Below are 24,496 nucleotides of genomic sequence, written 5' to 3' on the forward strand. Positions count from 1 at the left end.
TCTGAAAAATAGAGCAGGGACTAAGTGAAATAATGCACAGAAGAGTCCAGCAAAGGGCACCAACACCTAATGAGCTCCTGGAAAACAGTGGCCATGGATATTAGTACATAGCAACTAAAAGTAAAAAAAAAAAAAAAAAAAAAGGAAATAAAAATGAGAAGTAGAAGTGGGGTTGTATCTTTGCTGTGACACTTCTCTGGATTAGTTGTTCCCAGTCTGTGGGCCTCAGCTTTTCCATCTGTAAACTGGCATGAACACGTGTACATTGTACCCTTATGGGTCTGTTGTGGGGCACCCTGCTCTGTTGCTAAGAAATGCTGTGGGTGCTGGACATTGTGGTACAACCCGTAATTCCAGCCTCTCAGGAGGCTGAGGCAGGAGGGTCGCAAGCTCAAAGCCAGCTTCAACAATTTAGCAAGGCCCTAAGCAACTTAGGAAACTTAGTGAGACCCTGTCTCGAAATAAAAACTGAAAAGGGCTGGGGACGAGCCGGGCGCAATGGTACACGCCTGTCAAACCAGCGACTCAGGAGGCTGAGACAGGAGGATTCTGAGTTCAAAGCCATCCTCAGTAACCGCGAGGTACTAAGCAACTCAGTGAGATCCTATATCTAAAGAAAAAATATAGGGGCTGGGGATGTGGCTCAAGTGGTAGTGCGCTCGCCTGGCATGCATGCGGCCCGGGTTCGATCCTCAGCACCACATACAAACAAAGATGTTGTGTCCGCCGAAAACTAAAAAACAAAATATTAAAGGTTCTCTCTCTCTCTCTCTTTCTTAAAAAAAAAAAATATAAAATAGGATGGGGATGTGGCTCAGTGGTTAAGTGCCCCTGGGTTTAATCCCCAGTACCGAAAGAAAATGAATAAATGAATGCTGTTGGTGTAAGTAAGGACTGGCAACCTCCCCTGGAGTTGGAGCTTTCTCAAGAAACAGAGATGGGCCCTTGGAGCTGCAGGAAGCCCCACACCTATCCTCATCTTCTGCCCTGAAAGTAGGGACAGACCTATGAACCTTCCAGAGAAGGCCCCTCAGACTTCTCTGCCAGTCTCAGTAGGTTCTGTGCCTCAGAACAACCCTGGACTCTTACTGAGATGCCTCTGATCCTGGGGTTAGATGGGTTCTCACACCTGTGGGGCTGGGGGTTGTCCATGGGGCTCCTGGCCCTTGCTTGACCATTAACATGCACATTTCTGAGTCTCAGGCTTCTAATCATAGAAGCCAATTCATACTACAGTGTTTACCGACAAGGACCAGAGGCTCAGAAAGCGGAGGGCCACCAGTGAGTGTAGCAGGGCATTCACTGGGTTCTAAAGTCAAAGTAGGAAGCAAAGATGGCGCCCTCCAAGGAAGGAGCTCTGCGTTAGATCTGGGAAATTGCTTTGCTCCAGCATGTTGTGTAGAACCACACTGTGGGAAAGTACATCTCTAAACAGAACAAGATGCTGCCCCTTTGTCCCTGGGGTTGGTGCTGCCCGAAGGAGCCCTGTGCCCCCGGAACCATTCGCCATTTAACATTTCATTCTCAGCTTCCACGTGGGAAGGACAGACTGTTGGACCCTGTGTACAAGATCCTTTTCTCTAGGGTTAGGAGTTATCTGAGAACTTGGATAAAGTTCCAGCAGCCTCATGGTTACCCTTGCCCTGACCTGAAGCCTAGGCTCCGTCCCTGGTCTTTCCCTGGGCCCGCCATCAGTCCTACATATTTGTTTCCAGGGTCAACTTCCACCCTATTCTGCCTCTAAGTGAAAATCCTCACAGATACTACCAACACAGCAGCTGCTCCCTCTGCTGCCCTGTGCTATGCAGAGCCCCATGGCCTATGCCAAGCATTTAGTACTCGTGACAGCTCTGGGGACACCAGTCCGCACCTCCATGCTGATTCTCCTACCCAGCTTCCCACCTCTGCTGGCCTGAACCATTCTCCCTGACTTTCTGGGCATTCCTACCACCCATAGTCCAGTATCTCTGTGCCTGGGAGCATGGGCTCAGAGCTGGTCCACGGCAAAGGACACATGTTCAGAAGACACCAAGAAGGGAGCCTCTTTTTGCTTCAGAGGCTGTGGTCCTCAAAGTAAAGGAGTGGAAGTCCCGATTTTCACAGTCCTCTCAAGTCCAGGTAGGACATCGGTTTCATGCAGGGCCCACCATGATCAGTGACCTGGGCTGCCAGTCTTCCCTCCAGATCCTCCTTAAAGAAGAGTGAGAGCTGGTGGGGCCTCAGGGAAGTCATGAGCCTACTCAGGAAGCCAGAAGGTACAGTAATCCCAGGAAGGAGTCAACCACTCCATAACACTGCGTTTGGCCATGATTTCTTGAATATGACATTAAAACACAGGAAACAAAATAAAAATCAGATAAATTGGACTTCAATAAAATGAGACTTTTGTGCAGGAAAAGACAACATCAGAGACCTCTCTAAGGTAGGGTGACTCCTAAGTGTGCCCAGGTTCAGGGAGTAAAGAAGGTTTGTCAGAAAGTCCCAAGCTTCAGTTTCTTCACCTATAATATGGGAACAACAAAAGCACCTCTACTCAGGACCCCAAATAACCAAAACAATCTTAGAGAAGAAAAAAGTTTGAGGATCGTGTTAGTCAGTTTTGTGTTGCTGTGACAAAATAGCTAAGAAAAACAACTTAAAGAAGAAAATATTTATTTTGGTTTCAGAGGGTTCAGTCCATGGAAAGCTGGCTCCATTTCTTTGGGCCTATGGCAAAAGCAGAACATCATGGCAGAGGCTGTGGTAAAGAAAAGCTCCTCACCTTATGGTAGCCTGGAAAGAGAAAAAAAAAGGGGCCAGAGACAAGATATAGCCCCCCAAAGGCATGCCCCCAATCAGGACACACTTCCTCCAGCTAGACCTACCGTATAAAGTTTTCACCACCAGCCCAAAAATTCATTCAGCTGTGACTAATTCACGGATTAGGCCAAAGCCCTTGTAATCCAGTCACTTCTTCAAATCCCCATGCCTGAATGTTGTCGCACTGAAGAATATGCCTTTAACACTTGAGCCTCTGGGGGATATTCCAGATCCAAACCATGACAAAGACACACTTCTAATTCCTAAGCTTAGTACAAAGCTACAGTAATCAAAATAGTATGGTACCAGCATAAAGACAGGCTTGCAGACCAAAGGAATAGAATAAAAAGTCAGAAATAAACCCTCAGACACATGGTCAATACATGTTTGACAAGGGTGACAAGACCATTCAATGAAGACTCCTTGGAAATCTGGGAATGGAACCACCATTTGACCCAGCTATCCCTCTCCTCGGCCTATACCCAAAGGACTTAAAAACAGCATACTACAGGGACACAGCCACATCAATGTTTATAGCAGCACAATTCACAATAGCTAAACTGTGGAGCCAACCTAGATGCCCTTCAGTGGATGAATGGATAAAAAAAAATGTGGCATTTATACACCATGGAATATTGCTCAGCAATAAAAGAACAGAATCATGGCATTTGCAGGTAAATGGATGATGTTAGAGAAGATAATGCTAAATGAAGTTAGCCAATCCCCAAAAACCAAATGCCGAATGTTTTCTCTGATATAAAGGGGGTGACTCATAGTGGGGTAGGAAGGGGGAACATGGGAGGATTAGATTAATTCTAGATAGGGCAGAGGGGTGGGAGGGAAAGGGAGGGGGCAGGGGATTAGCAAGGATGGTGGAATGTGATAGACATCATTATCTAAAGTACATGCATGAAGATATGAATTGGGTGTCAAAATACTTTATATACAAACAGATATGAATAATTGTGGTATATATGTGTAATAAGAATTGTAATGCAAAAATAATCAAAGTACATGTATAAAAACTTGAACTGACATGAACATACTTTATATACAAGGATATAAAAAAATTGTGCTCTATATGTGTAATAAGATTTGTAATGCATTCTGCTGTCATGTATTTTTAAAAAGTAAAATCAATTAAAAAGAAAGAAAAAAAGACCATTCAATGAGCAAAAGACAGTCTTTTCAACAAACAGTGCTGGGAAAAGTGAATATGCACTTGCAAAAAAAGTGAATATGCACTCACACCACACACAAAAATTAACTGAAAGTGGATCAATCACCTATACATAACACCTAAAGTGATATAACTCTAAAACGAAAACATAAAGGAATAGTTTTACAACATTGCGTTCAGTCATGATTTCTTGAATACGATATTAAAACACAGGCCACAAAATTAAAAATCAGATAAATTGGACTTCAATAAAATGAGGCTTTTGTACATGAAAAGACAACATCAGGAGAGTGAAGACAATTCACAGAATGGAAGCAAATGTTTGCAAATCATATAGCTGGTAAAGGATGAGTATCCAAAATATATAAAGAACTCCTACAATTCAACAACAAATGACAAGTGATTCAGTCAAAAAATAGGCAAAGGCCTTGAATAGCCATTATCCAAAGAAGTTAAACAAATGGCCAATAAGCACATGAAAATATGCCCAACATCCTTAGTAGGGAAATGCAAATCCAAACCGCAATGAGATATCACTTCCTGCCTTCTAGGTTGGCTATATGATTTTTTAAAAAGAAAGAAATTAACAAGTGTTAGCAAAGATATGGAAAAAGTGAAACTCTTTTGCATTGCTGACGGGAATGTAAAATGGCACATTTACTCTAAAAAAGTTTGGTATTTACTCAAAAAATTAAATGTGTGGGGCTGGGTGTCAGGCCCAGCGGTAGAACACTTGCCTAGCATGCATGAGGCTCTGGGTTCCATCCCTAGTACTGCAAAAATGAATACATGAACACATCTGTAAATGAACAGTTAAGCATGTTATCACCATCTGATCCAGCAATTCCACTCCTAGATACGTTCCCAAAACCAGAAATTCAGAGCCTTGTACACCAATGTTCATAGCTGCATTCTTCACAATAGCCGCAAAGAGGTCACAGCCCAGACATCCATGAATGGATGAATGCATAGACAAAGAAAAAGATATATATATGAATATTATTTTGCCATAAAAGGGGGGAATTCTGACAGATGCCGCAGCATGGATGAGCCTTGAAGACACTGCAACAAATCATATAAGCCATACACAAAAGGACAATATGATCATGCTTTTATGAGGTACCTAGAATAGTCAGGTTCACAGAGACAGAAAGTAGAGACGGAATGGGGAATGGGGAATGTTATGTTTGGGATCTTCAATGTCCCCAAAGGCCATGCGTTGAAAGCTTAGTTTCCAGTCTATAATGCCACTGGGAAGGAGTAGGATCTTTAGGAGAGGGGCTGGTCACGCGGAAGGAAGCTAGGTCACTGGGTATGTCCTTGAAGTACATTCTGAGCAGTGGCCTCTCCTTTCTCTCTTTGCTTTCCAGCTGCCCTAAGCTCCTCACCACATGCCACAGTGGCAGAGCCAAGGAACCGTGGACTGAAATCTCTGAAACCAAAAGCCAAAATAATAAACCTTTCTTCCTTATAGCCTTTGTGTGTGTGTGTGTGTGTGTGTGTGTGTGTGTGTGTATGTCACAGTGAAGGAAAACTGACTAACACAGACTGTGTGGGGAATTTACTGTTGAGAATGAAGAGAAGTTCTGAAAATAGTAAATGCTCTTAACACCACTGGACTGTACACTGGATTGCATACTTAAAAATGTTTAAAATATATTTACCAGACTAGGTGCAGTGGAACATTCCTGTAATCCCAGGAGGGAGGCTGAAGCAGGAGGATTGCAAGTTCAAAGCTAGCCTCAGCAACTTATCGAGGCCCTAACCAACTTAATAAGACCCTGTCTCAAAATAAAAAGGGCTAGAGATGTGGCTCAGTGGTTAAGACTCCCGGGTTCAATCCCCAGTACCAAAAAAAAAAGATGATTGATAGATAGATAGATAGATAGATAGATAATCTCCCCCAAAACCAAAACCTCCAAACTCTATTCATTCTCTGGTGAGTCAAATGAAGTCACACAAATAGGAAGAGCCAGACATATGCTCATGGTCAGCAACAGTGATGAATCACCATAATCACCTACACCAGCGGTTCTCAAGCCTGGTTACATGTCTGAGGCACTGGAGAACTTTGAAATACCCAGATACCCAGGCCCCCTACCAGAAATGTAGATGTAGTTGATCCGGAGCCTGCTCTGAGCCTTGGGCTTTTTGAGAGCTACAGTCGAGAAGACCTGGCTGGCTCTCCCCTCTGACCTATCTCCACCTGCTCTCTGCCTCCGCTTGCTTCTCCAGCCACGCAGGCCTCCCTGTTGTCCCTCGAACACCTCAAGCATGCCTCATCGCCACCTCTTCTCTTCCTCTCCAGCAGTGGCTCAGTTTCCTGTTCCTGTGGTCACCACTGGGAGGCCCACCCATCTCCATACTGGCAGCAAGTCTCTGTGGCTACTTCCTGTTGCCCAATATAGGATGGAAGGAGCTGTCACCCGCCTACTTTCTGTCACGCACTGCTCAGGGTGCCAGGCCTGAGTAAACCACTGTCCCAGTTACTCAAAAGGCTCTGACCCAGGCCTGGGAAGGCCGCAGCTGGCCCCAGCCAGCCCCAAAGCCTATGTATGGGGCAGTCCCTGGCCCCTGGCCCTTGCCTAAGCCAGTTTCCTCTGTAAAGCAGGACTAAGAAAATGAGCCTCATAAAGATAACAATGTGCGAGGTTCCAAAAAGCTAGAAGAAAGAATTTTGAAAGTTTCACTATAAAAAAAAAAAAAATAGCAGAGGTTTGAGGAGATGAATGTTTGGCCTAATTTGAACAGCAATGTACACTTGAATTGGTACCCCAGTAATATGTCCAAGTCTATGTTATTGTCTATCAATTAAGAATAAATTTTTTAAAAGTACACTCTTATTAAAAAACAAAGCAAAACAAAAAAACACCAATCTCCCAGGATTACTACTGGAATTAAATGAGATGAATAGAGCATCTTGTTATTTGAAACCAAAGGAATTTCTGTCTCAAGGTAGAATAGAATAGGTGATGGTGGACGGTTAAGGAGGCATTCTGGAAAGATCCACATCCAAGGCTCAACATGCAGGCACACATCCAATTATTAATCTGGGACCCTCAAGCTGGTTCCTGGTCCAGCTCACTGTGGTGAGCAGGAGGTGACCCCTTAGCACGGCCCTGAGCCACCTCGCCCGCAAAGCCCTTATCGTAGGTAAGCACAGTTCTTATTGCCCCAACGTCCCATGGATGAGGAAACTGAGGTTCAGAAAGGGAAATGACTCTCTCCGAAGTCACCCAGTAAGTGAGGGGCGGGGCAAGTGAAGTTTCAAAAAAGCTCATTTCCTTCAGAACTTGGGGGATGGGGAGCTGCTTGGCCTCTGAGGGAGGGACCTTCCAGAGCCGACAGAGGGGATCCCCGGTGTGGGCAGCGCAGGGCAAGGGGTGCCACTGCCTCCAGCACCAAGGCAAGGCAGTTTCAGTTTCCACCCCAAGTTCCTGTCATCCTGTGGTTTGCAGCATCAGCGGGCTCCAGCAAGGAGGGAGGACATTCTGGTCATAACCTGCAGCTGTCGGGCCTTTTTGCACAAGAGGAAATAAACGCCACCAGAAAGGTACAAAAAGGCAGAAGAAAGTGTCTCTGCCACCATTTAGGTCAGAGGTGCCTTTCACAATCCAGCTGGGGCTGTCCCTTCCTGCCAGTCACTTTGCACAATGCCCATGGTGCCCTCCGTGCCTCCCACAGCTCTGCCCCTGCTGGACTTTCCACCTGGAGTGCCGTCGACTCTCCAGCCATCTCCCCAACTCTCACCCACCTTCTAAAGCCCAAGCAAGGCCCTCCTGCTCCATCCCAGGGGGCTGCCCTATCCCAGGGGCTGCCCCAGCTGAGCTCAAGCTCCTGGGGCCTGGAACACCAAGTCAGTCATTAAAGATGCACATTTTATTTTCCACAAGCAATAAGATTAAAGGTGGAGTTGGGCGTGATGGCACACGCCTGTCATCCCAGCAGCTCAGTAGGCTGAGGCAGGAGGATCACAAGTTCAAAGCCAGCCTCCGCAAAAGTGAGGCACTAAGCAACTCAGTGAGACCCTGTCTCTAAGTACAAAATAGGGCTGGGATGTGGCTCAGTGGTACGGTGCCCGAGTTCAATCCTAGGGACCAAAAAGAAAGAAAAGAAAAAAATTGAAGGTGGAGCGGAGTTCCTAACATAGAACACTGCAGCCAGTGAATCCCAAAGGTGGCCACAGGCGGGCAGAAGCAGAGTGGACATGACCACAAACCTCTGCCAACTTCCAGCACCTTCAGATGACTGGCTACATTCTGTGAAATGGGCACAGTAGAACCAAGTACTTGGTCCCCAGGGGTCCATGTACCACAAGGTGTGCACAGAGCACGTGGAAGAGGCAAAAGTACCAAACCATGAACTTGGCCTAAAAATACCTTCTTGACCTTGAAAGCAGAAATTGCTTTGTTTTTAAATGCTTTCTTTCTAATGACACACTTAATTCGTATTTACTTGCAGAAAATTGGGGGCAGGAATCAGCCTCTTCCAAATCCACAGGAGCCAATGGTAACATGCAGGAGGCCTCCCTTTCATCCTACTCGAATCATAACTGAACCAAGAACAACTAGTCAATCTCTAGAACCAAGGAGAAAAGGGTCAAGGACAGATCTAGGTTGGAGTCACTGCTCTACCCTGTACATGTGACCTTGATGTGGCTCTTGACCCGCCATCGAGACAGGAAGACACTGACACTTCATCCTTGGGGGCTGGACTTGTGGAGTGGTTGTTGCTGTACCTGGCATGTCACAGACACCAGACACACAGGCACCTCTGTTGCTCCCCTGGGGATGATTTAAGAACCTGGAACTCAGAAGATAACATCTTCAATGGAACTTAAAATACAAGTCCTCTTTTCCATTTTTATTTAATTTTTTGAACAAGTAGTACATTTACATGGCTCAAAAATCAAACAGTGTATAAATACATATCATGCAAATTCTCACAGCCGCCCAGCCCTGTCCCTCATCTCTCTCTTTTCTCTCATTCTCCCAGCAGCGAAGCACTTTATTTAGTCCCCTATGTAGCCTTGAGAGATTCTGCCTGTGAGGAGGAGGCTGCGCCAGGATCAGTGCTGATTCCTCCCACTTTTCTCAACAGGTTGCCTGTAAGACCCACGATTTGGTTCCGAGGGTTGATTTTGTTTTACATATAACAACACATCTTACCCACATTTGGAGAGCGTCCATCCTCATTCCTACTGAGCCACAGCCAGAAAGAGACGGGGAAGGCAGCTGGTAGCAGCAAAGCAGGACAGCCAGAGGCTCCTGCTCCCACTGCCTGCACCACCTACAAGCCCCTGTTGCTCCTCAGCCACTGGCCACAAAGAGCCACTGGCCTCCTCAGCCTTTGAGGCCGCGGGGCCTACCCTGCAGCATGTTCTCCCTCAAAACCTGAGCAAGCTCGGTTCCTGGCCAGGCCCAGCCTCTTCCAGGTCACTCTGGTCCTTCCTTTCCACATAAAAAGGCTCCTGCCCAGGCAGAGGGTTAGGAGAGGTTCCAAAGCAGCTGTTCCCACCCAGAACTAGAGAACTCCTGTTCCTTCACTCTGAATGCCTCCCCTCCTAGGAGTCTACCCCAGGAAGTAATCCTCAAGTGAAAACCCTTTATATTTTAAAAATCTACCCCTTATGACACTGCCCAGAATAAAAAAGTAATTGGCAGTAACCTCAGTGATCAACTATAGGGAACAAGACACATAAATCATAACATGTCTATCAAATCCAAAAGCTGAAGAATCGTGCAGCCATTAACCACGGTGCAGTTGAAGATGAAGAACCTGCATTCATACCCACAAGCATTCACTAAATATAGGAGTGTCACACAACAGTGTGAATATACTTAACACTCCTGAACTGGACCCTTAAAAATGGTTAAGATGGTAAATCTTGTGGATTAGTTTAGCTCTGCCCTGACAGTCAAATTCTTAGAGGCAAATATGGGCTTTGGTATCATAGATACTACCTGTCAATCAGCTGTTGGTTATTTGGACATGGTTGGTAGCCATTCTGTCCAGACTTTGGCACTACTTATTTTGCAATGCACGGATCAGTCTGGCTCTGCCCTTCACTTGGATGCATGGGCTGCGGTGGTGATACTCAGCCCCTCTTCGGTTTCCAACAGGCTCAGGTTACCCATTGTGACCCCAGCCTCAGCTTCATGTCCCCTCTGGTTTGGTTTTTTGAGATGGGATCTCACTCTGTTGCCCAATCTGGCCTTGAACTCATGAGCCTCATCCTCCCAAGTAGGTGGGATTACAGGTGTGCCACCACATGTCACCTCTTGACACCCACAACGCAAACGCCAAGTCCTTCTGGAGCAAATGTAAAGTGTGAGCCCAGCGAGGAGCTTGTCGCAATGCGCTGGCTTCGTGTTCGGCTGCATGATGAGGGCAGTGGGTTTGGAAATAATGCTTTCAATTCCTTGTTACTGTATGTACCAGGACAATTTCCTGTTGACTAATATGAAAGTGTAACTTTTGGATGCAGTATATTTTAGAACAAATATTCAGAGCTGAATTCTTCAATTGAGTACGTCTGAGAGACAACTTATTCAATTGATCCATTTTATGTTATGTGTATTTTACCAAAATTTAAAATGAAAATTTAAATACTAGGAATAAAAGGAGGGAGAATACAAAATTATGTACACAGTGCACTTCTGCTTGTGTAAAATAATCTATGGAAACACAAACAAAAAATCATATATATGTAAAAAATACACACACACACACACACACACACATTACCACCTGCCTCTGTGTGGTGACACTAAGGATGGGTTTATTTTTTAAACTATTTTTTCTTCATTTTTTCACTTTCCTTTTAGGGTCTTTTGCAGGGGTAGGTACCAGGGATTGAACTCAGTGGCACTCGAACACTGAGCCACATCTCCAGCCCTGTTTTGTATTTTATTTAAAGACCAGGTGCCACTGCATTGCTTAGTGCCTCACTTTTGCTGAGGCTGGCTTTGAACTCGCAATCCTCCTGCCTCAGCCTCTGGGGCCACTGAGATTATAGGCCTGCACCACCACATCCGGCTTCCTTTTAGGGTCTTATATTTGGTTTTGTTTCTTTAGAAGGTATACACGTAGCTTTAACAGCCCAGGACAGAACAGGTGCCCAGGAAATGTCGGCCTCCCCCAATGCCTTGAGGCTATGGTATGTCCATCAGGGTGTCCTGGGGCAGGGAAGGCAGCTGTAGAACAGACCAAAGTGAGGCCCCCCAGTCCTCTTCTCTGTAGTTTCTGAAATAGGGAACCTCAGAGTCCCAGGACTGGGAAGGGGAAGGGGAAGAAGTTCTAGCAGCTGAGGGGACCCACAGGAAAGGGGTGGGCCCGGCCCAGCTGCAGTTCACTGTGTGTCCCTGGTGAGTCACTCCCCACTCAGCAGTGGTGTCCTCCCTGCTCAGAGGGCTTGGGAAGCTTGGGTCCCCTCAGTGTGGCACAGAGGTTTCCAGATGATGCTAGAGCCCAGCCCCTAAGGCAGAGATATGATCACATGCCAAAGGAAAAAGTTCGGACCTGCTCCCCACTTACCTACCGGGTGATGCCCACCAAATGTAGGGGAGGGGTCACTGCAGCATATGTGGCCCAGTCTCCTTCAGCCCTTGCTTTTCCTTTTAATTATCCCCAAAGGAACAGGATGTGGATCTCAATCAAATCTGGTCCAGAACTAGATTTCCCCTCTTAAAACAGCATCCAACCATGCCTTTGCAAAGGCCGTTGGCATACAGGTTGCAGGGGAGGAACCGCTTGGATACTTCCCAGAGCACTCCTGGCCGGGTACCTCCAACTCCAGCACTGAGCTGGGACATCCTTGAAGTTAAGAAAATCTTATTCATTTGATCAGATGTGAGGGTGAAGCTTCTCAGGGGTCCAGCTCTGACCATCTAGCAGAGAACCGTACTCAAAAAATATTTGTAGGCTATAACAAAATGAAAGAAAGGAGAAAATGGGTTCAGGCAGGCAGGTGGACCATGGGGTTAGTCACTGTCTCTTCATTGACTCTGTAAATATTTACTTAGCATGCACCCCATTCACCAGTGATATTGATGAGGATGCAAACAGATGTTCATGCAGTATAGTTCAGCTGCCCACTGGGAGCAGAGCCATCAGCTAGCTGGGGTTGGGGTGAGGCTAGACTTAGCCTTCTCTAGGTTTTCTTGTCCTTTTGACTCGGTACTAGGGCAACCTATATGAGATCTAAGGGCCTCTCAGCTGGGATGCCTGGTTTTCTCAGCCTTGGTCTTGTCTCACTGACAGCCACAAACTTCCTGCAGAGCAATGATGCTCTTTATCGTGTGTGTGTGTGTGTGTGTGTGTGTGTGTGTGTGTGTGTAGCAGAAATCAAATTATCCCTTCCCTCCTACTGGGTTGGCTCACTCCCACAGAAGCCTGCATCTGAATGCTCTGCCATAGCTAAAATCAAGCTATATAAAAATGCAATGTGCCCACACTACAAGATTGCAAATATAGGCCTAATGAGGGACAGGACTGGGTCTATACCCACACTAAATGTTCCTACCACTTTTGAACCACCATATCTGCTTTTTATCATTTTTCTGTTTCCTTCTTTGCTACCAGATATTAGTGATGTGTGAGACTGCCCCCAACAGCTCAGGGCCACCAATATTTATCCATCACCAAGTGTATACCAGGTTTTGACCTCTACTAATTTATTGTTCAAAGACCCCCCCAGGACTAAGACCTTCATGTTCAAACTGTGAGTAAAATTAGAGATCACAGGCCCTGACTGCAAGCCATAGGCATCTCCTATGAGTAAACTGTATGAGCTTTAGTGAATGTTCTTAGTGACATCATCTTCAACTCCTTCAACCGCTTTTGCTTCCCTCCTTATTATATGAGCTAATGCCAGAAACAGGGCTGGCTCTCGCCTGTGATCTGGATCGATGACGTTTCGAGACAACTGAACTACTGTAGGATCAAAAGTAATCCGTCTCCTTTAGGGGTTTCTTTCATTATTTCTTTTTTCTTTTTCCTCTTTTTCCCTTTTGCAGAACAAGGGGTTGAATCTGGGGCCTCATGCATGCTAGGCAAGCATTCTATCACTGAGCTACATCCCCAGTCTTTTTTATTTTGTGTTTTGAGACGGGGTCTCACTAAGTTGTGGAGACTGGTCTTGAATTGGAGCTCCTCCTCCCTCAGCCTCCTGAATCACTGGGATTGTAGGTGGGCACCATTGCACCTGGCTCTCCTTCCACTATTTAAAGACAGGTCATTTTCACTGTACTGCCAGGCTGCAGGGTGTAGAGGCCAAGCCTTGGGCCTGGGTTAGGGAAAGCTGGGAAGAGAGTCCAAGTGGGTCGGGCTCTGTCCCTCACATGCCCATTGTAAGAAAAGACACTTGTCTTTTCTGTAAGTTGAGCTTCAAAAAACTGTTGTATTCATGCTCAGCTGAAATATGACCCCTGTAGGAGGTAAGAGAAATTTTCTCGATGTGGACCCTGAGACCCAGAGATCCAGTGATATGCCAGGTGGACAGAGGAATAGCCAAACACCCCGGAAGATGCAGGCATTGCAACCCGCCTGCTGGGGTTTGATCCCTGCTGTGTGGTGTTAGGCAAGTCCTGAAGTCCCTATGCCTCAATTTCCTCATCTGAATAACAGGGAAAACAACAACCTCTACTTTATTAGTTGTCGTAGGGATTGAGTGGATAGACACACAACTCTGAGAATAGCATCTGGCACATTTTTAGTGCTAGTAAGCGTTAGTCGTTTTTGTGCTGGGTGAGGCGAGCCCTGGAGCGAAGCATAAGAATCTACCTGGGAGCAGGTGATGCTGACAGTGACATGGAGCCTCTGCGCTGGCTTAGTGTGAAGGTTCCACTGGACACTTCTCTCCCTCTCCCTGCTCTGACCTTCCTCATCCCAGGCCCAGAGAGCAGCCACAGAGGAGGGGAGGCACCTGGAGACCAGGACACCTGCAGCAGCCCAGAAGTGGGACAGTGCAGGGAATGGGGTGGGGGGTGCCGCTCAAGGAAGCCACCACACCCTGCTCCTTACATACCATCCCCTCCGCCCAGACCCTGCCACGGGGGCTGCTCCTTGCCCCAGCTCTCTAGGGAAGGTGGGCCCAGGGCTTGGGATGGGGACAGAGGTCCTTGAGGGTAAAACGGTCAGGGTCTCCTGACCTGCCTGGGTTTCAAAGCAGCCTAGATTTCCAGGTCCTACCTCTTTCCCAACTTTGCACTCCAAATCAGAGCAGTGATGTGGTGACTCACCCCCAGACCACCTCCTGGGGCTGTGGTTGCCAGCCTGGGCCACAAGCACCCTGGTGATCTGCCTGGGTCAAGCCACATCGGCCTCCATCAGCTCTGGGCTGGTCCTAGACCCTCTTTTGTGAAAGGGAGGAACGGAGGCCCAGCAAGACACAGGGTGCCCTCCCCAGGCAAGGCCCTCTGCTCTCTGTGCAGGGAAGCAGGCCACTCACATGCTGGCCCAGAAGGGAGGGAAGGCCTGGCTCATTAGCTCTCATCCTCCTGGCTGCAGCCCCAGGAAAGGGCCCAGGGAGGGCCAGACTGTGGCTGGGGCTGAGCAAAGGGCCAAAGAGTCCACTGTGGGGCTGGAGGGAGTGTCCTCAGGGACAGCCACATTCACCAGCTCTAACCAGAGAGGTCTCAACTTGTTCCCAAAAGCCACTGGGGACAGCCAGAACTTAAGGACCAAAGGAAGGACTGAAGGACAAGTGGAAAAACCAGCGGGGAGTCGGAGTTCGAGCTGGGCTTGCAGCCACGTGGCCTGGGCCAAGGCACTTGACCTCCACCACTGGCCAGGTGCCCTTATTTCATGGGCAAAAGGATTAGATTTATGGTTATGCTGAATTTAAGCAAGGTAGCAAGGAACTGCCCGGCCCAGCTGCCTCCTCAAGACCCCTGAAGACGGGGTGAGGCCTGAGTGAGGGAAGGTGTCCCCGCAAGGTGCTGGGAGCTTTAGGGCATTCGATCACCTTCAGCTGGTATGTTTATTTGTATTTATCTCCATTATACGGACGGAGAAACAGAGGCGCAGAGAAAGACAATGACTCACCCAGCCGGTAAGTAACAAAGCTAGGACGGGGACCCGAGTTTGTCTGGCCTCTTCTTTGCCCCACCAGGGTGGCCTCCTCAAGTCCCCACCCATGTGACTCTCCTGGGAAGCTCCTGCTGTGGGGTGAGGGCTCTCCCAGGAGAGGATCAGCCCTGTGGGGCCAGAGGAGATGCCCTGTCCACAGGGGTGACATTTGCCACGAAATCAATAACCCACCCCTAAAGACCCCCTTGGCCTTCCAACTCAGAAGGAATATCAGTGGCCCAGGCCATCTCCACAACAATTAAGACCAAAACCACCCCGGTTTTCAAGAGAAAACTTCCCGGTTAGAACCACCACGGCATCAACTGCCTGGGGACAATTCAGACCGGCTGAACCCATTCCACTTGCTTGAGGTCTGTTCCCTCACTCACCCAAAAGGCATCTCGAAACTGCAGCTGGGGCATCATCCTCCAGGCGTCTGCTGCTGTGAAGCCTGTGCTCCTGCCTCAGGCAGGGTTGACTGTGGGCCAGGAGCCAGGAGCACCGTCCCAGTCCCAGCAGAGCTGGCCCAGGCCCTCCCTCCCTGACCGGCGCCGTCTGCAGCACTGAGAAGGCAGCCACAAGCCAGAGACAACTGCAGAAGGCAGAAAAGGGGCTCAACCTGTTTTGTTTGGGGTTAGAATCGGCAGCAAAATGAGGAAGAAGCCGTGCCCAGTGATGGATAGGCGGGCTGCGGTGTCCAGCCCAGCCCCTAGCCAGCCCCAGTAGTGGAGGAAACAGGCTGGGACCCAGGGCAGGGAGCCGGGATGCCGGCCCTGGTGAGCGGAGGGTGGCAGGGATGAGGGGGAGAGGCGGGCTGTGCACAGGCCAGGCGGGGAGGCAGTCTGAGGCCTGTGCAGGAAGGTTTGTGCAACCTTCCCCCAGGGCAGGCACCAGGGCCCTAGCCCACAGGAAGTGGAGCTGCTCTGCTCCCTGTGCAGCCCCGCCTGCCACCTGCCATCCTGCTGCCTGCCTCTGCTTGCCCCTTCTCAGCCCTGGACCAGTTTATTCTCTGAGCCATAAACTTAGGGAGTCTGCAGCCCCAGACTGTGTGGGCAAAGGAGGGGTCCAGGAACTCCTGGGGCTGTCCCCAGCTCAGATGCTCTCCAAGCCAGGGTCAAAGAAGCTAGATTCTCTGGGCGTCCCAGGACACAGCAACCATTCACCCAGCCCTGCATGCCTGACTTCCAAGAGCTCAGTCTAGGGCAGACACCGCTGTGCTCTGGGTGGCTGTGGAAGCACAGAGGTAGGATGGGGAGGAAGCCCAGGGAGAACAGCCTGAGGCCCCATGGGCACTGCCCCTTCCCACACAAATATCCAGATTAGAGACAGAATTATAAGGGCACAGAGATGGGAGTTTAGAAACCCAGGTAGGGGCCCAGTTTTTTTTTTTTTTTTGAGGGGTTCCAATTGACCCTCTAATGCTCTGAGACTCAGTCTCCCCCACCTGTTACCTCTAGTCATTGCAAAAGAGACAGTGGCAAGAACACTTCTGGAAGTTCCAGTTTGGTGGGACAGGTGCTGGGGGCCCTGCTCTGAGGAGCCAGGCCTGCCCACTCAGCACAAGATGCTGGCAGGGCATCCTGAGCCTAGGGTGGGCTGGTGAAAAGGATGAGTCAGGGACTGTCCACAAATCACCACCCTCACCAGTGTCTGCCTTGCAATTGACTGGGGTGGTAAGATAGATGAGAGCTGCTACAGGAGAAATAGCTAAGCTCTCAAGTGCCAGTTTCACAGGCCAGGGTTTAGATGGGGGCACACCCACGCTTCTAGAATAGCCACCCAAGAGGGAACACATCAGGGAGAATTACAGAGCAGTGGGACTGCCCCTGGAAGGCCCTAACCTCCAGCCTCCTTGAACTTGAGCTAATAATAAACCTCTTTAGCACTATGGCAACCTGTCTGGTTTTCTGTTACTTGCAGCTGCTAATCCAGTGGTGTAAAGTCACCTTGAATCCCGAAAGCCATATGCTGAGGCTGCACCTCTCCTCTATCAGATGGTGTGATGCCCCTGGTTCTGGAGACAGACTAGAAACCCTCGGTTACTAGAAGGCTCCCTTTCATTGGCAGAAATCTTCACAGCTGGTTCCCTTCCCTGCCTCCCCAGGTGTTCTTTCCATTACCTCCCACAAACATCTGCTGCAAACAGGCCTCTTCCCTTTCCCCAGAGGCGCCCTTCACACTCCTACCTCCACACTTTTGCTTTTCTCTGACCAGCATCCTCTCTGGCATGCCTTCCTAGATCTTCCTCCCCTGGGCAAATCTCTCCATCCCTCAAGGTCACTCTCAAGGCTGCCAACCACAAGGCCTTTGTTTCCCAATTGCATTGGTCCAGTCAAGGCACTGGTCTGGGTGGCCATGCTGATTGTGGGACTGGAGCAATTGAGGAGGGAAATAATGGAAGGAACATTTGAAGTTCTCTGCTAGAAAAAGGTCTTCTCCCCGCCCCCAGCCCCCAGCCCCCACCACTTTTTCAGCTCCTAGGACTGGGTAAACCCAACAGCCAATTTGGTTGGGGAGCATTAACTAAGTGCCAAGTGCACTGGTAAGCTTCTTTCATGCCCATCTTACTTAATCCTCACCCAGCCTGTGTTCATCCTTTACAGATGAAAAAACTAGTGATTAGTTCATGCAACTCACGTGAGGTCTCACAGCCAATAAGTGGAGGGCTGGCGTGGTTCCAGTTCTGTGTGATATCAAAGCACATGCTCTTAGTCTCCACAGCTGTCTTCTACCAACAGTCCTCTATCAAAAAGGGGTTCATCCTTATTCAAAGATAATGCCATTGAGAATTTCCACCTCAGAGCATTAAGTTCTGAGTGCAGCCCCCTGCTTTCTACGGTTCTCCCCTCAGAACCCCGATCATGGGTGGAAAACAGCCCACAGAGGCTGTTGGAGCTGACAGTGCTGCTGGGTTGAGAATCCAGCATTGGCATGTGCTCTGCTGTGTTCACTGGGCCATGCTGGGGATGCTCTGGGTTGCAAGGAACAAGCATCAGAGGGTCTAAGAGGAAGGAAGTGTATTTCACCCTCAGGAGCGGGGTGTTTTCCAGGTGTGGCAATTAGGGCCTCAGTTCGGTTTCTCTGGAGTTTCTCTTCCACTGGTGATCTTCCTTCTTGGGAGCCAAGGAGCGGCAGTGGCTCTAGTCTATGACTCAAAGAAAGAAAAGGAACACCAGTCCTGGTGTGTCATTTTCTCCTAAGTCCTGCCCCAACCCCCAGCCCTCTGGGAACCCTCCCCTGGTGTCTCATTGGCCAGAAGTGCTCACATGCTCACACTTCACCAAAAGGCCATGGGAACGGGATCCCTTGGCAGGGCTGTAAAGGATGATGGGAGCCAATCAGAGAGACCTCCACAACCTTCTCCTTAGCCCACCCGGCAAATGCTGCTGGAACTGGGGCCCAGGGGAGGCAGACTTGGTTTCTGCCTTGAGGGGCTGACATATAGGAAGAGAGGTTCTAAGAAGATCCCTCTCCATGGGGCGTGGCTTGGAGGGTGAAACCAGAAGAGGGCATTGTAATGATTCTGAGGGGGGGGTGAGGCCTGGATGGGTCAATGGGGGCAAATGGGTGGGACATCAGAGAGGTGCAGAAATGAAGGAGCTGTATGGTTCGAGGCCCCTCCCTCACCAGCCGCCCCACCCCAGGCCCAGCCCTCAGGGAGGGGAATGAGTCCTGAAAAATCACAACTTTTTAGCAACCATGCCTACTGCTTCAAAACACAATTTGCCTTGAGGTCCCGGCAGCTGAGCCCCAGGCCAAGCTGTGGGGGAGAACCCCACCCAGGCTGAGCCCCATCCTGTTTTGCATAATATTTGAACACGTCTGTTTGAAGAATTCAAGAAGTAGCAGGTCCAAGGATTGAGAATAAATTGCAAAATCAGTTGTTTGAGGATTGATTGCCACAGCCAGGCACCTGGATCCACTCCAGCCATCCTTTGGAGCCATCATAAGTGACAAAAACAAAGGTCCTAGCCACGAATGAGGGAATGTTCATATCTGGGGTGTTTCTTTAATTAGCTCTTTCATGCTGCACTCCCTTGAGCATGGGAATATTTGTGGAACAACCACCCCCCCACCCCTGACTCTACCTCTTGATTTGATGGTACATTAAACCCACCAACTGCTGCGTTTCTCTGCCAGCCACAAGATTGATGGGGAAGTTGAGCCAGGCATCTCCATGTTCCAAGGATCTTCCTCCCCCACTCACAGGGGATGGCAATCCCCAAGAGTGTTGCAGCTGCCAGGTCAGGATGCACCAAGTACCCAGGTCAGAGGAGAGCCGTGGGACTGCCATGCCCTATCCTGAGATGCTCTGGACCCTGAATCTCCCGACACCTGCCCTCAGGTCCCTGCTGCAGGCAGAAGATAGTGGTGGTTGCTAGGCAGGAGTGGAGAGGGAAAGGCTGAGGACCCGTCCCGGGGAGGTGAGATCACACTTGAACCAAGCCCTTGAAGCACACTTCATGGTCTGGCCAGACTGCATTTAAAAAACACAAATTCAAAGATAATGCCATTGAGAATTTCCATCTCAGAGCATTAAGGTCTGAGTGCAGCACCCTGCTGAGCAACAGGACACTGTGTGACTGCTCTTGATACACATCTATGAAGCCAGCCCGGCTTACTGTCTGCTTTCCACATTGCAGAGTGATGTCCTCAGACCCAAATATGGTCATGTCACCTTCTTCCTGGCACCTTGCTTTGATTTCCCATTGTTCTCATTAGTCACTGTCTTGGTATAGCCTAAAGACCCTGCATGACCTAGCCTCAGCCTATTCTTCAAAATTTCAACTCATAATACTCCTCCCTCAGCTTCTGGTACTGCTTCCTGGGCCTTCTTTCAGTTCTCTCTCTTGCCTTATTCTCTTCTACTCCAGGTCCTTGGCACATGCTCTCTCCTCTGCCTAAAAGATTCTTCCTGTCCCATCCCAGTCCCTGCCTTGGCCCAGCTAAATACTCCTCATCCCTCCACTCTCTTATCAAGTGTCACCTCTTCAGGAAAACTTTCCCTGACCATCAGATGGATGGACTGATGGATAAACTTCAAACAAGATTGAAAGCAAATAGACACCACTGTGGGGGAAGTTTGCCAAGTTCTCAAAGGCTGCCAGAGAAAATGTTTTCAGAGGAACAGCCCTTAGAGGTAGGCCAGGCTGGAGGACAGGGCTGGGGGCCTGGAATCCTCACTTAAAATCCAGGAAGAATCAGAAGCAAGAGCGTGGAGACTTCTCAAGAAAGGGGACTGGAGAGAAAGGGTCTGAAAGCTCCAAGGAGCCAGGAGACCCTTTCCATAAATTTCACTTTATAATGGCACTGCCACTTATCCAAGGCACATTTGTTTTGTCCCTTTTGTTGTTTATGTGCTGTCTTACTAATATCTGCCTCTCTCTGGGAATGCCAGGTGACACAGGCATCTCCTTCTGGAAGGAAACCTCTCTCTGGAGGAGTAACATCTGCTATGCCAACAGACTGTAGCCAGAAGGGCATGGCTCAGTTGGCACTCAGATTTCGGCTGAGTACACTGCCATGATGCTACCCAGGGTTCTCGGGTTGCCCACCCACCCCAGGGCTGAACTGGGATGTTTCAGTACCTGGCCTTGGTGGCCCACTGTTCCTGGGAGAAAGACCTATGTGTTCCCACATGGTGACCAGAGGCGCATCCTCTGTGCTGGGGCGCCCACTGTGAACCCCATTTGCTCTGATGCAGAGTGGAACAAGCCCACTGAAGGGCCCCTACCAGTGTTAACCCAGCCTTCCTGTCTGGGGACGGGAGTAGTAGCAGCTGTGCGGAGTCACAGCAGCGTGCACAAGGACACAGAAGTCCTGTGAAGGAGCCAGGCCAGGTCGTCTCCCACAGGAGGGGAGCTGCACAGCAGCAGTACGAGCCCCGGGGGTTCTGACTGCGTCAGGCCCTGAGCTGAGCACTACCTGTGCCCTGGGTCTCATTTAATCCTCCCAACAGCCTGTGAGGCATCATGGCTGATTCAACAGATAGAGAAACGGAGGCCCAGAGAGGTCTGTGGGTACACTGGGAGTCTCATCCCTAAGTAAGGTCTCTTCTCCCCAGAGTGTGGGACTAGAGGTGTGGAGCAGAAGCAGAATGAAGAGGAAGGGGAAAGAAAGAAGTCCCCACTGAGGAGGAAGTGTGGAGGCCAGGGACCATGCTGGGGGTGGGGTGGGGCTCTTAGGTGAGGGCTCTGCTCCTCCCCTGATGCTAGGAAATGTCCTTGTCCCCAGTGGGGGTAGAGGGTGTGACCTGGATCCTCAGGATGTGATACAGATTCTGTTTTTTGATTTGCCTCCCCACCTAAGCAGCTGCAAAAATAAAGGCCTCTTCCTGCTCACCCGCCAGGCCAAGTGGACCAGAAGCTTTCAGGTTTACTCATCTGCAGCCGCAAGAGTGTGACTCTGAGTTTCCAAGCACTATCAGGCTTCAGCAGCCAGACGCAAGTCGGGATTCTTGAAAGACATCGAAGAGGTTCAAAGAGGCCAATTGGTGATTGGAACCAAAGCCCAGCAGATGTGGAGGAGGGACACCTCCAGGGAGTCCCAAGCCTCCTCGGCCTCACCCACCCCTAGTCACCAGCTCTGGTTGGAGAGCAGAGACCTGCAGCGACAGCAAGAGCCAGCAGAGACCACAGAGAGGCTCTCAAGAGGCAGAAGACCTTTGGACAAACAGTCTTTTGGTGGACATTGTAAACAAAACAACAAGCCAACCAACCAGAGGACCAGGTCCCAACCAGACCTACTGATGAGGTGGGGTCGGGAGTCTGCACGGTTTTTAGGGTTCAGGCCTGCACCCTTGGACCTGAACTCCTGCTATTGCCTTACCGCCTCATTTCACAGATGGAGAAACCGGCCCCAGATGGAGACAGAAGGACCGCCTAGACACAGGGAAGAAAGCACGCACCACCCCAGCACCCAGCCTGCTTTGTCACCTTCCCAGGCCCCCTGCCTGCTTTGTCACCACCCCCAGCCACCCTGTTTGCTTTGTCCTTTCCTCCACTCTCTGGAAAACTCTCTTTCAAAAGAACCTCTAAACAGTTTCTCAGCATCCTTTCTTCAGATTGATTTTAATTTAGGTAGAAAATGTTCCAGCCCAGTTGTCACTGAGAGGACCAGGGATTCAGAGCAAGAGACCTTGATTTCCATCTTGGCTCCAGAAATTCGATAGGGGGAGACAGGAGGAGGCGCCCCCAGGGCAGGCAGCAGAACAGCCTGTGCTCAGGCCCTAAACAGGGAAGTCCTGGGCCTGTCCAGGGAACTGGAGGTAAGGAGGGGGAAAGGGAATGAGGACACTAGGGGTCAAAGAGCTCCAGCCTCATCTTGCTGAGGTTCAGTTTCTTCAGGTGGAAAACAGGGATGATGAGTTCACTCATTTTATTTTATTATCCAAAATTTGTCTATCGAGACGTTTTCCCACTCATTTCGATTCAGGTTGCTCTTAGTGTTGGGCTTCTTCCCAAAGGAACACCCTTCTGTAAGCCCTGCTTTTCCTCCCATAGGCTGGCAGAGGACAGTGAGCAGCCAACACACAAAACTACCCTTCGTGCCTGGCTAAAGACTGTGGTGACATTAGAGCGTCCTGGGCATTTCACATTCATGAAATAGGAATTGGGGCTCTGCACCAGGCGCTTCTTCTTGTGTTTCCTCTTCTCCTTTTCTGGAGAGGGATAAAGAAGATCTTTTGCAAGAGGCATATTCATGTGGAGAGGTCATCACTGCTAGAAAGTCCACATATTTTAAAAGTGATGCTTCAAAGCTTATATTAGAAGTATATAAACCAGATGCAGGCCTGTAATCCCAATGGCTGGGGAGGCTGAGGCAGGAGGATCTCAGGTTCAAAGCCAGCCTCAGCAACTTAGCAAGGCCCTAAGCAACTCAGTGAGACCCTGTCTCTAAACAAAATATAAAAAAGGGCTGGGAATGTGACTCAGTGGGTAAGCACCCCTGGGTTAATCCCTATTTCAAAAAAATAAAAAAAGAAGTATATAACACATCAAGCCTCAGTGTTTGACAACATGAAAAGGCACCTAGCCCACGTCCCGTCCCAGTAGGTTGGAACCCACAGTGATAGGGGCACCTTGGACCTGGCAATGCTGCTGCTGCTGGCCCATCCACTGGTTATCATGCACAAACTGTCCCAGGTTTGGCCAGGATGAGCCCCTCGGGGTCTTCTGTTTCTTCCTGCTCTGGTCCCGTTACTTACTGAGCACATCCTAACTTTCTGATTCAGGATGTTTACTGTTCATCTTATAAATCACCCAGCCCCAGTGCAGGGATCAGCATTTCTCCAAGGATCCCTGGTTACTTTCCGTGGTGAGTCAAGAAATTCTGCTCTTAATCCATTCTTATTTACCTCTTGTGTCCCTGAAATCATCTGGAGTGGACTCTGAGGAGACAGGCAATGTTTTGTATGAGCAGATAAGCCAGGAAATTTTAGGTTATTGCTGATGCTGAGCCCTTTTGAGCGCTCATGGTTTGCAGTAGTTTAAGGAAACATGAGTCCTTTTATTGCTATTGTCATTATGATGATAATAAACATTTCCATTCATTCACTGAAAAGCACTGAGTCCCCCCTCTGTGCCAGGCTGGGAGAAGCAGAGCCAGCTCACGCAGGCATCATGCCCGCTGGGTTTAGACTTCAAGCTCGGGGCATGAGCAGGGCATTGGAGGCCCTGGAGCCAGAGGGTCCCTTCCCTTGACAACTCAGGTTGTGTCTCTTTTTAAGGCTGCCTTCCCTCTCCCTGACTTCAAGGCCAACTCACACAGAAATAGAGAAAGAAGAGAAAGGATTCTCTCTGCTTTAAATAGAACTAAAGAATGATGTGACCCTTTCATCCAGAAAAAAAAAAAAGAGCCTATTAACAGACCCAGGAACTAGCACAGGTGGAGGGGGAAGTGTGAGCTATGACGACCGGGACATTTCAAAACTGCCATGCCAGAAAATCAGGAACCAGCAGGCTCACAGGATCTGCCTCTCCCGAGCAGAACTCCTTTGGTTATAAACACAATGACCCAGTATTTGATTTTCTTTTCCCTATTCACATTTTTCAAAGCATCTGGACAAGTCACAGGTTTGAAGACTCTAGTTTCTCTTCCACAGTCTGCTCTGTGCAGGTGGAGCACCGGGTATGATGGACACTGAGTGCATGGTCCAGGAAGGACCGGCTGCGGGGAGGGTGTCAGCAGTCTCAGCGGTTCATCCTTCAAAGCTTGCCTCAGCTATAGAGAGCTGCCTCCTCCTCATGCCCTCATGTCCTTCCTGAACAGCCCACATCTGGTGACCAAATAAGGCAGGGGTATAAAGGTGCAGACATTAACTGGGTGCTGGACCACCCCAATGAGCTCTTCTCCTTCTGCTGATTTGCCGAGGCCTGGTGGAGCTGCAGAGCAGGTGGACTTTCTCCCGCCCCAGCCTGCTTTCTCCCACTTCCTTTCACAGATGAG

General features: G+C 49.2%; 1 protein-coding gene and 1 pseudogene across 6 annotated transcripts in view; both read right to left on the reverse strand.

Annotated features, from left to right (window-relative positions):
• The window catches only part of Pstpip1 (proline-serine-threonine phosphatase interacting protein 1), a 41,212-nt gene extending 25,338 nt beyond the window's left edge, over positions 1 to 15,874 (reverse strand). For 2 of the 6 annotated variants that reach the window (XM_076848704.2, XM_076848703.2), the window contains exon 1: positions 15,439 to 15,874. In XM_076848704.2, coding sequence (XP_076704819.1) covers positions 15,439 to 15,474 — 36 coding nt within the window. In that variant the 5' untranslated portion in view covers positions 15,475 to 15,874. Of the gene's footprint in view, positions 1 to 6,080; positions 6,209 to 15,438 lie in introns of those variants that run through there. The other 4 variants (XM_077109035.1, XM_076848705.2, XM_076848706.1 and 1 more) reach the window with 3 other exon arrangements.
• Positions 15,875 to 22,426: 6,552 nt separating this feature from the next.
• Positions 22,427 to 22,746, reverse strand: LOC143394793 (small ribosomal subunit protein eS27 pseudogene; annotated as a pseudogene).
• Positions 22,747 to 24,496: the final 1,750 nt, after the last annotated feature.

This window comes from Callospermophilus lateralis, chromosome 3 (genome assembly GCF_048772815.1).
Source record: "Callospermophilus lateralis isolate mCalLat2 chromosome 3, mCalLat2.hap1, whole genome shotgun sequence".
Classification (NCBI taxonomy): domain Eukaryota; kingdom Metazoa; phylum Chordata; class Mammalia; order Rodentia; family Sciuridae; genus Callospermophilus; species Callospermophilus lateralis.